This window comes from Epinephelus lanceolatus, chromosome 22 (genome assembly GCF_041903045.1).
Source record: "Epinephelus lanceolatus isolate andai-2023 chromosome 22, ASM4190304v1, whole genome shotgun sequence".
Taxonomy (NCBI): Eukaryota; Metazoa; Chordata; class Actinopteri; order Perciformes; family Serranidae; genus Epinephelus; species Epinephelus lanceolatus.
The window spans coordinates 16,658,109-16,672,592 of record NC_135755.1 but is presented as its reverse complement, the minus strand read 5'-3'; the positions used below and the strand labels follow the sequence as shown (position 1 = coordinate 16,672,592).

Sequence of the window (14,484 nt, the reverse complement as noted above, 5' to 3'; positions counted from 1 at the left end):
CAGGCGCCATTTCACACTGACGCCACCTGGCCGCATAGCACACCACCGTGAAAGGACAACTTTCTTTGTCTGTGTCTGATGCTGAAATCACTGACCAAGCGGCAATACAGGACGACTTCAGAATGAGACAGGGTTGTAATGTAAGCGTGGTTGCTATTGGAGATTTTTTTCCAGTTGCCTCCAGTAAATGGGAAGCCACCGAATGTTGACGTTGTGAGTGTATTTAAAGTTGTCCAATTAAAAACTTTTGTGAAGCAGAAAGACGCTGTGTTTACAAGGCTATTAACTACAACGTAGACACATTCAAAAGGAACGCCACTGTAAGCGAGTGTCATTGATTTGTTGAGGAAGCATGAAACTGGTGAAGACAGTTCGTCTTTGTGCATAATTTGCCCAGCAAATGTTCAAGTTATTAATAATTGGGCATTTATTGAAAACATGTCAAGAATAGGTAGAAATAGATGCTCAGGATTTTGGATATAATAAGAAAACAGGGAAACTTGAGTTAATGCATGCACATCATACTAAAGTGTATAATACATGTTTAGCTGAGAAGCTGGTTCTGGGGGGAAATACACCTATCATGTTGACTAAAAATATGAATGTGATTGATGGACTTATTAATGAGCTCTGTGCTCTGAGCTGCTGATACTTTTCCTCAAACAATGTCCATTCAATTTGATGATCATCAAGTTGGCACCCAAAGGACCATACAGAGGACGCCTCAGGCCATTTAGTGACCTCTACACCTACTGTTCCAGAAAGGCTCTCTAGTAAAGGTGGACTGTGTCACGTGACATGACATTTATACTTATTTTAAGCCGAACCATGTTTTTTTCTCAACCTAAACACGTACTTTTTTTTATTAAAGGACAACTTCTGTATTTTTCAACCTGGGCTCTATTTCCCCATGTGTATGTGTGCGTATGATTCATAGGTACAACTCGTTCTAAAATTGGTTCAGTATTGAGGGAGGCGGATGCAGGGGGCAAATGCGTCCCGTATAAGTTTGCGCATTAAAAGTGCTTTTTTCGCCACTGACCGGTTCAGATCACCAGTGCTATCTCTGTAAATAGCATACTAAGCGTTTCCCTTACCTCTGGGCTGTGTGACGTCATCTCACGAGAGCTTTGCTCCACTGTGTCTGTAGCTCTCTCTACTCGTGGGGCAGCTGTTTTCTTGAAGAAGAGGTGTTTCGGGATTGGATGTCTTCTCTTCTTCGGCTGGCAGTAGTCATCTTGGGAGAAGTGAGCACTGCAGACCCGATGGTCTGCAAGGCGCAGTGTCTGGACAGGAGTGTTAGCATCCATTTGTAGCACAACTAGCCACAGCATCTCGCCGTCCGACAAAGGCAGCCTATGACAGCTGTACGGGGTGTTGCGCGACATCCTGTTATTGCAATTCGGATAACCACAAACACAAACCATTGTTTTCAATCAATGCAGTAAAACTCTCAGCTGTACTCCGGGACAACCAGTGCCATTCGGAGCGGCGCTCAGCATGGCTCCTCTGTTTTCTTCCGGCAACAAGCAAAGTTCTCGCGAGATGACGTCACGGCCAGGAAGAGGTGAAGGGTAAGGGAAACGCTTAGTATGCTATTTACAGAGATAACACTGGCGATCTGAACTGGTCAGTGGCGAAAAAAGCACTTTTAATGCGCAAATTTATATGGGACGCATTTGCCCCCTGCATGCGGCTCCCTCAATACTGAAGCAATTTTAGAGTGAGTTGTACCTATGAATCATACGCACACATACACATGGGGAAATAGGGCCCAGGCTGAAAAATACCGAAGTTATCCTTTAACCCTTACCCTAACCCTAGCCTTACGTAACCAGGGACTTTTGTTGCCTAACTTAAGGGAATCCTATGTTTATCTTGAAAATGACTGTCTGCATGTAACGAGCAGAAACTGTACATTTCCTTTGAAAACAGGAATGTATTGTGTGTTGGGGGTGTGAGTGGCCTCAGAGAGCCTTCACTTGATTTTTTATTCAGTTCGCTGAAAGTTCACTCTCTCAACCAATTTATATGCATGTTGACAATGTAGGTGTGAACCTGTGGTACAGCGTATTTATAGTTGTCCAATTAAGGACTATTGTTAGACAGAAAGATGCTGTCTTTGCAGAGTTTCTTAATACATTGAGGACACATTTAAAAGGAACGCCACTGTAAGCAAGTAACGCAGATTTGTTGAAGAGGCGTGAAACTGGTGAAGACGCAAGAGGATAGGATCACTTGTAAACGTGGATTGTTTTGCAGTTTTCCTTTAAACTGGCTTGGGTTCGTACAGTATATAAAGTACAAGGAATTACTGTTGTGTCACATAGGAAACTACCTGCTGCAGGACAGGCATGTGTGGCATGAACCCGTGTAACAAGTTTAGCAGAATGACTGAGACTTTGAAGACAAAGCCACCCATGACATTCAAAAGCAATTCAGTGCATGCCAGGTTTTCTCTGTGAAAATAGGACAGAACACGAATTGCACGCAAAATATGACATGACACGCTGCAGATTCGACCATATACACAACATTTGCAGCTTAACTGTTTTCCTGTTAAAGAAAATGGCTGCTACTCACTCATTGGGCCTGTAAACATCAGTAGCGATACATTTGATAGTTCTGCTCGAAGTTCATCATAGAGCGGCAACAACACTACATTGGTTGCTTTGCAAGCCCATTGGCATGTATAGTGCAGAGACTTGACATACAGCATTCTTACAACAGCAGATGTCATTGAAGTTTAGTCTGCGAGTGCGTGACTTAAAACACAGTAATAGCAGTGATTTACAGACCATCATCCTGAGCCATGTTTTTGTTTGAAGAACATTTCGGCAAGTTATTTGATTGGCTAGATCCAATATGTGACGCAGTTGCTGTCACGGGAGAATTCACTAATGATGACATTTTTGAAACAATATGCAGAAAAAGGGTATGTGCAGTTGTCAAACAAACTACCCAGGAACAGGCACATTAATTGACCATATGTGTGTGAAAACAACACAATTTAATATAGATTCAGTAGTGTTACCGTCATATTTCAGTGATCATGAGGGGTTTGTACTATTATTATAATTATTACTAATATTATTTTAGTTTTTACACTGCAAAGGGAGAATAATGTCAGGCTTTTACAATGCCTGTTTTCATCTTTGTTTGGCAGCTGAGGCAGTGAGAGGCTTCACATCACCATATTTAATTTAATCTTGTTTTCTTTTTCCTCATCTATTTTGATAACATTTATATTGTATGACATTTTACACGTTTCCTCTATGAGTTCTTGTGTGTTTTTTAATATGTGTTCACTATTTTAAAAAACAAACACAGGTTTCCTTTCCTGCATTACAGCAGCATTTATAACAAAAACATATTTTAAAAAAAATCTACATAGCACTTCAGGATTGCACCAATTAAATAATTATCACAGTTGGTAAACAAAATATAATAAAATTATGCTACTGAATTTGCTACAGTGGCACCACTGGATGTTCATTTGCAAATTTCAATCGATTGCTTATTTTTTCTTGGTCAGTTTTACCTTGACCTCAATGCATTTCCTTGAATTGTGGCGATCTCAGAAGTTTCACCAAATAAATGGGCATCCCACCTTTAGTTGGAAATGTCACCTTCTACACTAAGTGTAGAAATACTCTTGACGAAGACCCATAGGGACAGTACTACAGTCGTCCGCACATTGAAATAGTTGATGAAATATCTATGATTAAACATTAACTGATTAACTGCATTTTTTTCATTTGTTAAGATTACAACAGATCAAACAAAGTGGTGATTTTTTCCCCCCTGTTCAATAAAGCACAACACATTCTCATTCCGACCTTGTCACATTTTGCCACTTGGTCGCGGACTTTCAACGCCTGCATATGACGTGCAAGGTAGCCTGGGTGCGTCTGTTGTTGAGGTTCTGGGATGCCGTGCCAACTTGAGCTGGTTACGTGCATTGTGTCAGATGCGCACAATCTTTTTAATAATTAAGGTATGTTGGCACAAAGATTGACGTTTTCTTCCTTTGACAACAAAAGCATGTGGTAACGTTTAGCCAACACATATACGTGGTTAGGTTGAGAAAAAAACATCATGGTTTGACTTTACATTCCTACAGGAAGCAAACACCAGCCTCCTGGGTCGAAGTCCTCCACTTTTCACCTTTATAGCTTACGTTGTCGTCTGGCCGTGTTTCAGTGACTATCTATCTATCTGTCTGTCTGTCTGTCTGTCTATCTATCTATCTATCTATCTATCTATCTATCTATCTATCTATCCATCCATCCATCCATCCATCCATCCATGATAAACATTTTTGGATTCTTCTGCTATCACCATGCACCATTCAGAAACTGATTACTTGATCAAATTAAACTTTATTTACTCAAGTACAAGAAATTCACATGTTTCAGTTAATTAATTCTTCACATTTACCTTGGTTATATATTAAAATCTCCCCAAAAATGATGCTGTACACACAGTAAATGATATTTTCTATTTAGCTTTTGCAACAACAAACAGTGTGCAATGTTTCAAGGGAAGTCAGAAATACAGCTTACAGGGTACACTGGATTGATAAAATGATGATAATAGTAATAAAATCTTATCTATTAAAGGATACAAATGATATATATATATGTATTTTTTTGCAGGCTACATGCACTGGACAACACATCAAACCACTATTTCGTTGTAAACCCGTAAGACAGGAATAAGTTTGAAGCTCAGACAAAAAGTACAACCTATTAATTATTACATATGAACATATCAACATAACCAACTCAATGGTTGACGATAGTTTATAAAGATTTTCATGCAATCTACAGGGAGGCATGACTCTTTTGCGATAAATCAAAACATTATCTCCCCTTTCTGTAATGCCTCTTTTCCACCCAGCAGTCCAGTTCACTTCAGTTCAGTTTCATACACATCACATTATCTATTTTATGTCTCTGCTGTCAAAAGTGGTGGATGATGGTAATAGAACCGTTCTACTCTGTACTGTTTCGTCACCACTTTAGAGCCACGGCTCATTTTGGGGGTTATTTGCTCTGCTTTAACTTTGGCTGTGATAGTTCGTCCAAAACATCATGTGCTCTCTTTAAGACAGACACTGCTGCCATCTTGGCTGCTTTCATTGCTGTGTCTGCTGCCTCAGCTGCGTGATATCCTGCAAAACCTCCTGTCCTGGCAGCCTTTACCACTGCAGCTTCAGTTACTGCTGCTCCTACAGCTGCTGTGATATTAAAACCAAATAAAGCACCTAACAGTGCTCCTGTTGCAGCACCTGCCAGTTTGATTGAAATCTTCTCTGACACTCTACCCTTAGCCTGCTCTCTGATCTCTTCCTCTGAGAGTTTTTGTGGTGACTTTCTAATGTGCTCCTTCTTTTGTTGTATTAGTTCCTCCACTGCTTGTAGCATCTCATTGGTGTAGTAGCCTCCTTTGTTTTCCCCAGTTACATTGTCTATTGTCTTCAGTAGCTCCTTCACCTGGAAGTGGTTGTTCCTGTATTCATCCTGTTGGCTGTTCTGCCAGTATTTATTATCAATGACGTGACAGCGACCTCCACACTTCTTCGCCAGATCGGTCACAAACTGATTCTTGCAGACAAAATCTTCAATTGTCTGTTCTTCATCGAGCTGGTCACCATGAGTGAAGACGATTGTTGCATATTTCAAAGCTTCCTCAGAGAAGTATTGGTGTATTTTGTTGATGACATCCTGCTCGTGCTCTGTGAATCTCTCTACTCCAAGCACAATGAGAAAAGCATGAGGCCCAGGAGCACACTCTGTGATACACCTCACTATCTCACGCTTCAGCTCCTCCTCGGGTCTATTTGTGTCGAAGAAACCAGGAGTGTCGATCACAGTGATGCGTCTTCCATTGACCGATCTGGTTTCTGCTTGACATTTTCTTGTTCCGGAGTTGAGACTGTGGTCAACATTGAATAGTTCCTCTCCAAATATGGTGTTAGCCAGGCTGCTTTTCCCAACTCCTGTTTTTCCCAAAATGACTATTCTCCTGTCTGACACTGAAAGAGAATAATGTCCATCAGTAATACTGAACTATTGTCTTTGGGTTGTTTTCATGTATAAGAGAATAGACATGAACTAAATTGTAATAAAGTCATCACTGGTGAGAAAGCAGTTAGCATTTATAGCTTCATTAGCATAAGAAGGAAAGTGAAGAATGGTGTCAATACATAAAAAGAGGCCAACAAGCAGATTAACCACAAACAATTCTGATCTCTTCTAGAGCCTGAGTTATGCTTGGGCGAAACACTTTTCAAAAGGGCCACTTGACAGATACACCTATATTAAGAACAGTGCCACATTTTTAGTTTATGCTTTGACTGTTTTAAGGGGGATTTATACTTGTGTGGCAGACCCTACGCTGTAGCCTACGCCGTTGTGAGCATTTATATTTGTGTGGTGGTGTGTCTGTGTCACTCTGCAGTTACACCTCCAAAACACTAGTGGGCATTGGGGTTTCTGTAAAGTGCTGTCAAGTTTAGTTGACTCAAAACACACATTAAACACACATTAAACACACATTAAACATGGCTTAATAGAGACAAATTCAAACACAAGTACACAAATCAGCTTCACTATAACTCGCAGCATTCGCAGACAGCGCTTGTCTTTATCTGGACACATTTTCCCCACAAATACAACATGCTTTTAGCACAAGCCTACGGCATTTTACATTGTATAAATTAGCCTAGCAGCTAGCAGACTTTTTCTCTACTCATATGAAGCCAGGGACAACAGCAACATTTAACAAAAGAAACGTTACAAAATTCAGCTCCATTACAGCTCACAGGGTTCACCGACAAAACAACTGTCTTATACTAAACACGTTTTCCAAACAAATATAACACGCTAACGTTATTAGCACAAGCCTATGGCATTTTACATTGTATAAATTAGCCAAGCGCTAAGCGGAGATTTCCTCTGCTCATATGAAGTCAGGATAAATCACACACAAGACTTAAAATGCTTGTGGAGGCTTTATTGTCTTCACTATTTATTGTTTCTTATCTGTGAAATTAAAACAAATAAAAGCTTCTTTTCCACTGAGGGAAATGGTTTCAGCTTACAAAAATAGACAGGTCTGCGTCGCCGCAATGTGTAGTTAAATTTCTGGGGACGTGGATGTCAGACTACAGCGTATGGTACAGCGTACGCTCCATGTGGCAGAGCCTATGTCATAGGTACGTTGTTGATCCGATGCAGAGGTATAAATCCTGCATTAGTATTCTCCAGAGTAACCACAGACACCCTGAGTTTTTTTATGCTACAACCCTATTTCTGTCATGTTTATTAATAAAGCCTAAAACAGCTTTTTACAATCCCACAAATATGTGTTTTTAACTTATTAACTGTATCTACATTGATCAGCCCTCAATGTTTGTGTGAGCAGCAGATCCCCCTCACTGCAGTGGGCAGGGAAATAAAATCGTTGAATCAATAAATATAAACACTCAATTTCTTCTTATGGCGCTGACATGAAAAATATTCTGATTCAGTGAATGTCTGCTGTCAGTCAGCCTGGTGAGGGCAGTTTGGCCAGCCTCTGTCCTCTCAGCTGTAAAGGAGCTCCTTCTGACAGAAACCTGACTCTATGGACTGAGACGCTGAATGCAGGTCAGAGTCGGTGTGGATTAAAAATTACTATCTCCATGAAGACAACAGAAACCCTACCAATCATATTGCATGACAAAATATGACATAATTCGTGACTTAAAATTCTCCAGGTGCATGACATGAAAGGAGAGTTTCACACAACTCTTTTTTCTGTTGAAATTCTCTCATTTCTGTCGAGCAACACTCATCAAAAGTGTTGCGTGCCCAAGCATAAATCATTTTTAACAGTACCAGTGACTGTTCGACAATATGAAAAAGACAAGGAAGTAGACAGCCATCTAAGTGAAGCACCTGTGCACTGTAAAAAGAAGTAAAAACAAAATAGCTAATATTTAAATTTCAGTGTGCAGTGTTCAGTTCTGACAGGAAAAAACTGAAAGAAAATAACTTACCGGCCATGTTGTCAATAGCAAAGTAACTCTGGAGCGACAGTTAGTCAGTGTGAATGCTGCAAGAGTGTGTGTTGGGTTTTTTTTGTACCTTGACAACCCTGTCACACCTTGACGCTTTCGGCAGTAGCTCTACCACATTCCTCAGAGACGTCACAAACAATTCTGTCGTCCTCCCAGACCATGATGTGGTTCTCTCTCTTCAAATCCTGACTTCCAGTTTTCTTGGTCTTGTTAACTTTACAACAGAAACTGTAAATTCAAACAATGAATATAAACAAGTATTTCACTCTGTCAAACAATAAGCAGTTCAGCTGTAAGTCAAGAGGAACTTATTAAAAGTAGCCCACCTGCTCAGACCTGAGGGGCAGTCGAGCTGATGAGAAGGGAACTTTAGGAGCACATGTGGAGTGACTTCAGGTTTACCCTGGTGAAATACGTACATGTTGACTACAAAGAAAGAGTACTTTAAACATATTCTCTCCAGCAGCTTGTTGCTATGATTGACGGGTTCCTGTGTATAAAACTGTGGGCAGGGCTTCAATGGACAAATGTGATGTCATGTGCCTTTGCGCTCAGCTCACTCAGGGGCTGCAGCAGACATACCTGACTGTTCCTAATAACAAACCAGCTGCTGCTGCTGCTATTCTTTTCATTTAAGTAAAAGTCAAATAAATCCACCTCTCTTTCCCAAACCAAGCAAAGCTCCCACTTAATAACATTTTCCTGATAACATTCACATTAACAACAACAGGTTTTTTTACCTGTACTTGAAATGAACATATCATTTGATAATTTAGATATCAGTTCTGTGTTAAAAAATATAACTACTCATTTATTGCTTGTTTGATTTCTTTGCTGAATACAAAGTGACAACAGGAACAACAAAGGCATGTTGCAGCTGTTTACTACATTATGAAAGCCACAACATATTCAATCACAATCACAGCACACACTACTCCCCAACACATGCTTTAAAATTCAATGTTAATCAGTTTTACAAAAACATTTATTTGCTCTCACACATTTTGATACTAAACTTTGTTATAAGGACAAAATGACAGCTTAAGTATTTTTTTTCAAAGCCTTAGTGGCAAAAATGAATAAATAAATAAAATAAGACCCACAGGCTACTTAACACCTTGTTAGGTTGTGATGAGAGTGCCCTTTGATTGCATAAGAGGCTTTCCCATCAGCAGCGAGAGAGCTGGTGTGTCTCAGATGTAGTAATACATTTCTTCTCTCTTAAATGAATAAATCTCTTGTGCTCATGGGTGTATTATGAGACAAAAGGCCCCTGGACACTTTGTGGTGGTTTTGTCTCCTTGTTCTAGCTTTGCGTCTCTTTGTAGTCATTCTGTGTAACTTTGAGTTTATTTTGTGTCGTTTTTTTCTGGTTGTCTTGTGTCATTTTGAGACCATTTTGTGTCCCTTCATCATCAGTACGTGTTAATTTGAGTAACATTTTGCAGGGCCACCCGGACCTGTGCCTGGTAGACTCATTCAGTAATCCATCCATGCGGCTGTTGTTCCAGTGTGTTGACTTGTTTGGATTTTATGGTTTTTGTTATGTCAGTATTTTACAATGAAACACCAATAGGGAAGAGTCATTCATTTTTTTTGTCAGAAGTTCAGCTACATTTTTCTGCTAAGCCACTCAAGCTCTTAGCATCTATATTTCTGTTCTCTGTCACTCAGTGTGTCTCCTTCCTTCATCTCTTGTCCTCTCAGGCACTGACAAACACCAGTCTGGCAGTTGATGAAGCTAAATGGCCAGCAGAAGACGCACCGGCCAGCCATGCCTCCGTAGCGCAGCGAGGCCCCGTGTACTGCAGCACTGAACGCCATGAAGGTAAACAGCACAGCACGCATAGAAGCTGAAAGGTGGGAAACGATGGGATATAAGAGGAAATGGTCCTCTGAATCATGAATAATTTTCTGCAGGACAAACAAAACTAATATGAAATGGTAAGAACTGCAACATCAGAGCTGCTCATTTCATTCGCGCTAACTTGTTTATCCCTGAACGACATATTTACCACAAACTAGGGGTGTTGTTATAGATAACTACTGATGATAACTGTGATATTTAAAAATGAAATATTGATTTTGTGTTAATAGTACACATATGATAGTGTCCTGTAAATAATCCAGTTTCTTTTCGTCCCAGCTTTGTCTCCCTCTCCACCTCCCTGCACTCATATTTTTAGTGTATTTCATTTACAAAATATGTTCTATCGTTAATCGCGATAATATTGCTATCATGAATTCTTTGGGCCATGATAACTGTGAAGGGATCAACCGTGTAGGCCTCTGATATTGTCCCAGCTCTATCTCACACTGAAGTTATGTAAAGACTGAGGAATGTGTGAGGAACCTGTTTGAGCTGGCGCCGGCGCCTGTGCAGGGTATGTATACAGGAAGTAGAAGTTTGTCTGTTCAACTTGAAGGAGTTGAAGAGTCCCTCAGTCTAGAAGTGAAGTATGAGTTGTGCATGTCTAACTCAAGGATGTACTAAACAGTTTGATGCTGGTGCCCCCTAGTGTTCAAACTGTAGACAGTTTTAGTGGGTAGTTTTAGTGTTTGGTGTTTTTCCCTCAAACAGCTGTACATATATTTTTCAAGCTTCTTGTGTTCCTTCTTTCTGATGTTGCTGTCGCTCGGGATTGCTACATCTATCACTAATGCCTTCCTCTGTTGTTTGTCGATCAGCACAATGTCCAGTTGGTTTCACCAGTTTGTCAGTCTAGATCTGGAAGTCCCACAGGATCTCGGCTCGGTCATTCTCAACCACCTTAGGAGATGTCTGTCATTCTGACCTTGGGACTTTCAGCCCATACTCAGTGCAGATGTTCCTGTACACTATGCCAGCCACTTGGTTATGGCGTTCTATGTACGCTCTCCCTGCCTGCTGTTATGTGCTGAACTGTCTCAGGAGCATCTTTGCACAGCCTGCACCTGTGGTCCTGTCTGGAGTGGTAGACCCCTGCTTCTATTGATCTTGTACTAAGTGCTTGTTCTTGTGCTGCCAAAACATTAAAACCACCGACAGATGACATGAACAATACTGACCATCTCGTCACAATGCCATGCTCTACTGGGAAACCTTTGGTCCTGGCATTCATGTGGATGCCACTTGACTGCTGCGGACCAACTCCCTCAGAAATTGCCCAAGGAACATGACAAAGAAGGCATCAACCGGGCCTCCAATTCCCCAGATCTCGATCTGATCAAGCATCTGTAGGACGTGCCAGTACCCCACCTCACAACCGACAGATCTCAAAGTATCCACCGCCAACGCCCCAGTGCCAGACTCCAAAGCCCCCCCTAGAGGTCCCGTGTCCATGCCTTGACATGTCAGAGCCAAGTCCAATCCAAGAAGACCCCACTGTAGATTGGGGTACGTCTGGGTTACTGGCACGCCCCACGAATACTCAACCAGATTGGGATCTGGGGAATTTGGAGGCCAGGTCGATGTGTTGAGCTCTCTGTCACGTTCTTCGGGCCACTCCTGAGCAGTTTTTGCAGTGAGGCAATGTTGCCACTGGGGGGGTGTACTAGGTCCACAGTGGTGTTTGGGTGGGTGCTGCGTGTCAAGTGGTATCAACATGAATGTCAGGAGCCAAAAGTTTCCCAGCAGAACACTGCATTGTAACAAGATGATCAATGTTATTCACTTCACCTGCCAGTGGTTTCTGTGCCAGTGGTGTCTTTTCTCCTGTGCTCTCATTCTGCGTTTATTCTAGTTTACCAAGTGTGTGTGTGTATGGTGGAGATGAGGCAGCTTTACCTTACCAAGTAAAAACTTTAATCACTCAAATCACATTTTTCCATAAATTTCACTTTATTGCTTGTTCATATTTGCCTTGGTGATACAGTGCAACCCACAAAGAAACACAGCTATTTTTGCAGAAGCATCAGAAGACCTGTCTGACAAAATGATATCGTACATACTTGAATTAAGTGATATTTTCTGGTTAGCTTTCTCGACTGGGAACAATTGTCGATATATCAACTAAAGACAGAAATGCAGCCAACAGTGTACACTGGTTTGACATTTTGAAAGGACTAATGTGTAAAAGATGTTAAAACAATTTATATTTGTGGTTTGTGGCTACAGTTTACAATTAAAGCACTTAACTACACATCAAACAGACACTCAGTGGTTAAGGTCAGCTAAGAACAACCTCTTACTTATTACATATGAATAAACATAATCAACTCAATAGTTGACTTTTTAAAGATACATTATGTCCCTTGTCTTGTAGAGTCACAGCTCATTTTCATTCACTTCAGATTCTGACTCTGTTTCAACGCTGGCTGTGATTGGCTTTCCCCCAAACCTTCATCCTTCATGACAGCCTCTGCTGCCCTTTTAGCTGCTTCCCAGGGTGTGTCTGCTCCCTCAGCTGCCTCATATCCTTGTAAACCTCCTTTCACTGCTTCCACTACAGCAGCAGATGCCACTGCAAGTGTGGTTAATACCGTCTCTGCTTTTCCTCCTGCTGCTGACCCTAAAGCTGCTGCCATTTTGGCTATCTTTTGCCCTTTGTTTAAACCCAAAAAAGCTCCTAACAATGCACCTGTTACAAAACCTGCTAGTTTGATCCAAAGCCCCTCAAATGCTCTGCTCTTAGCCTGCTTTCTGATCTCTCTCTCTGACATGTTTCCTGATGACTTTCTGATGCGCTTCTCCTCTTGTTGTATTTTTTCCTCCACTGCTTGTAGCATCTCATTGGTGTAGCAGCCTCCTTCGTTTGCCAGCAATGTCTTTTCTACTGTCTTGAGTAGCTCTTTCACCTGGAACTGGTTGTTCCTGTATTCATTCTGTTGGTTGTTCCAGTATTTATTATCAATGACATGGCAGCGGCCTCCGCACTTCTTCACCAGATCGGTCATAGACTTATTTTGGCAGACAAAATCCTCAATTTTCTCTCCTTCAGGGAGCTGCTCACCATGAGTGAAGACGATTGTTGCATATTTGAAGACTTCTTCAGAAAAGTATTGGTGTATTTTGTTGATTACAGCCTTCTCATGCTCTGTGAATTTCTTTACTTCAAGCACAATGAGAAAAGCATGAGGCCCAGGAGCGCACTCTATGATGCACCTCAGTATCTCACGCTTCAGCTCCTCCTCAGATTTATCTGTGTCGAAGAAACCAGGAGTGTCGACCAAAGTGATGCTTCTACCATTGACAGATCTGGTTTCTGCTCGACATTCTCTTGTTCCAGAGTTAGCAGTGTTGTTGACTGTAAACAGTTTCTCTCCAAATATGGTGTTTGCCAGGCTGCTTTTCCCAACTCCAGTTTTTCCCAAAATGACAAGTCTCCAGTCTGACACTGAAAGAGAACAATGTCCATCAATCATAATGTACATTCTACTTTTGATTGTTTTCATGTTTAAGAAGATACACATGAACTCAATTACAATTAAAATCCACACTGGTCAGAAAGCAGTTAGCACTGGTAGCTTCATTAGCATAATAAGGAAGTGAAGAATGGTGTCAATACATGAAAAGAGGCCAACAAGCAGATTCATAACCACAAACAATTCTAATCTGTTCTAGAGCCTGAGTTATGCTTGGGCGAAACACTTTTCAAAAGTGCCGCTTGACAGACTAAGAACAGTACCACATTTTTGGTTTATACTGTGATGGTTTTAAGGGGGATTTTTACTTGTTAATTTGATTCAAAACACCCAAAACACACATTAAACATGGCTTAATAGAGACAATTTCAAACACAAGTACACAAATCAGCTTCACTATAACTCGCAGCATTCACAGACAAAGCACTTGTCTTTTGCTGGACACATTTTCCCCACAAATACAACATGCTAATGTTTTTAGCATAAGCGTGTGGCATTTTACATTGTATTAGCCTAGCAGCTAGTGGACTTTTCCTCTATTCATATGAGGTCAGGGACAACAGCAACATTTAACAAAGGAAAGCTTCATTAGCATAATAAGGAAATGAAGAATGGTATCAGTACATAAAAAGAGGCCCACGAGCAGATTAATAAGCAACAACATCATACCTAGTTTATCTCTTTATCTCTAGTCATCTACGTGTAGCACTTGTGCACTGTAAAAATGATTTCATACATAATATCTTTTATCTAAATTTCAGTGTGCAGTGTTCAGTCCTGACAGAAAAAAACTGAAAGACAGTAACTTACCGTCCATGTTGTCACAAGTGAAGTAACTCACGACAATATATCACAGAGTTGAGACGGTTAGAATGTGTGTGAAAGTGTTTGCCGAATCTACCAGTTTGGTTTCTTATACCTTGACAACCCTGCTACACACCTTGACAGTTTTGGCAGTAGCGCTACCACATTCCTCTTCTCTGTATGTTTCCTGTTTTCTGCGACACACCTTTTAATTTTTGCCACCCATTTCATTCTAATTGTATTTAAAGTGAAAGAGGGAACAGCAAAGG

At 40.9% G+C, this 14,484-nt stretch overlaps 3 protein-coding genes across 3 annotated transcripts in view; all 3 read right to left on the bottom strand.

The window, feature by feature from the left end:
• LOC117246168 (GTPase IMAP family member 7-like) overlaps nucleotides 1-14,484 on the bottom strand; it is a 143,643-nt gene that overhangs the window by 33,362 nt on the left and 95,797 nt on the right. The window lies entirely within an intron of this gene.
• LOC117246167 (GTPase IMAP family member 7-like) lies at nucleotides 4,363-8,147 on the bottom strand. Its single transcript, XM_033609923.2, has 2 exons — nucleotides 8,048-8,147; nucleotides 4,363-6,040 (listed from the first exon to the last, which is right to left on the bottom strand). Exons 1-2 carry the CDS (start codon nucleotides 8,052-8,054, stop codon nucleotides 5,049-5,051), a joined length of 999 nt encoding a protein of 332 aa, XP_033465814.1. The 5' UTR covers nucleotides 8,055-8,147; the 3' UTR covers nucleotides 4,363-5,048.
• On the bottom strand, nucleotides 11,865-14,411 carry LOC117245676 (GTPase IMAP family member 7-like). Its single transcript, XM_078164406.1, has 2 exons — nucleotides 14,222-14,411; nucleotides 11,865-13,383 (listed from the first exon to the last, which is right to left on the bottom strand). Exons 1-2 carry the CDS (start codon nucleotides 14,226-14,228, stop codon nucleotides 12,332-12,334), a joined length of 1,059 nt encoding a protein of 352 aa, XP_078020532.1. The 5' UTR covers nucleotides 14,229-14,411; the 3' UTR covers nucleotides 11,865-12,331.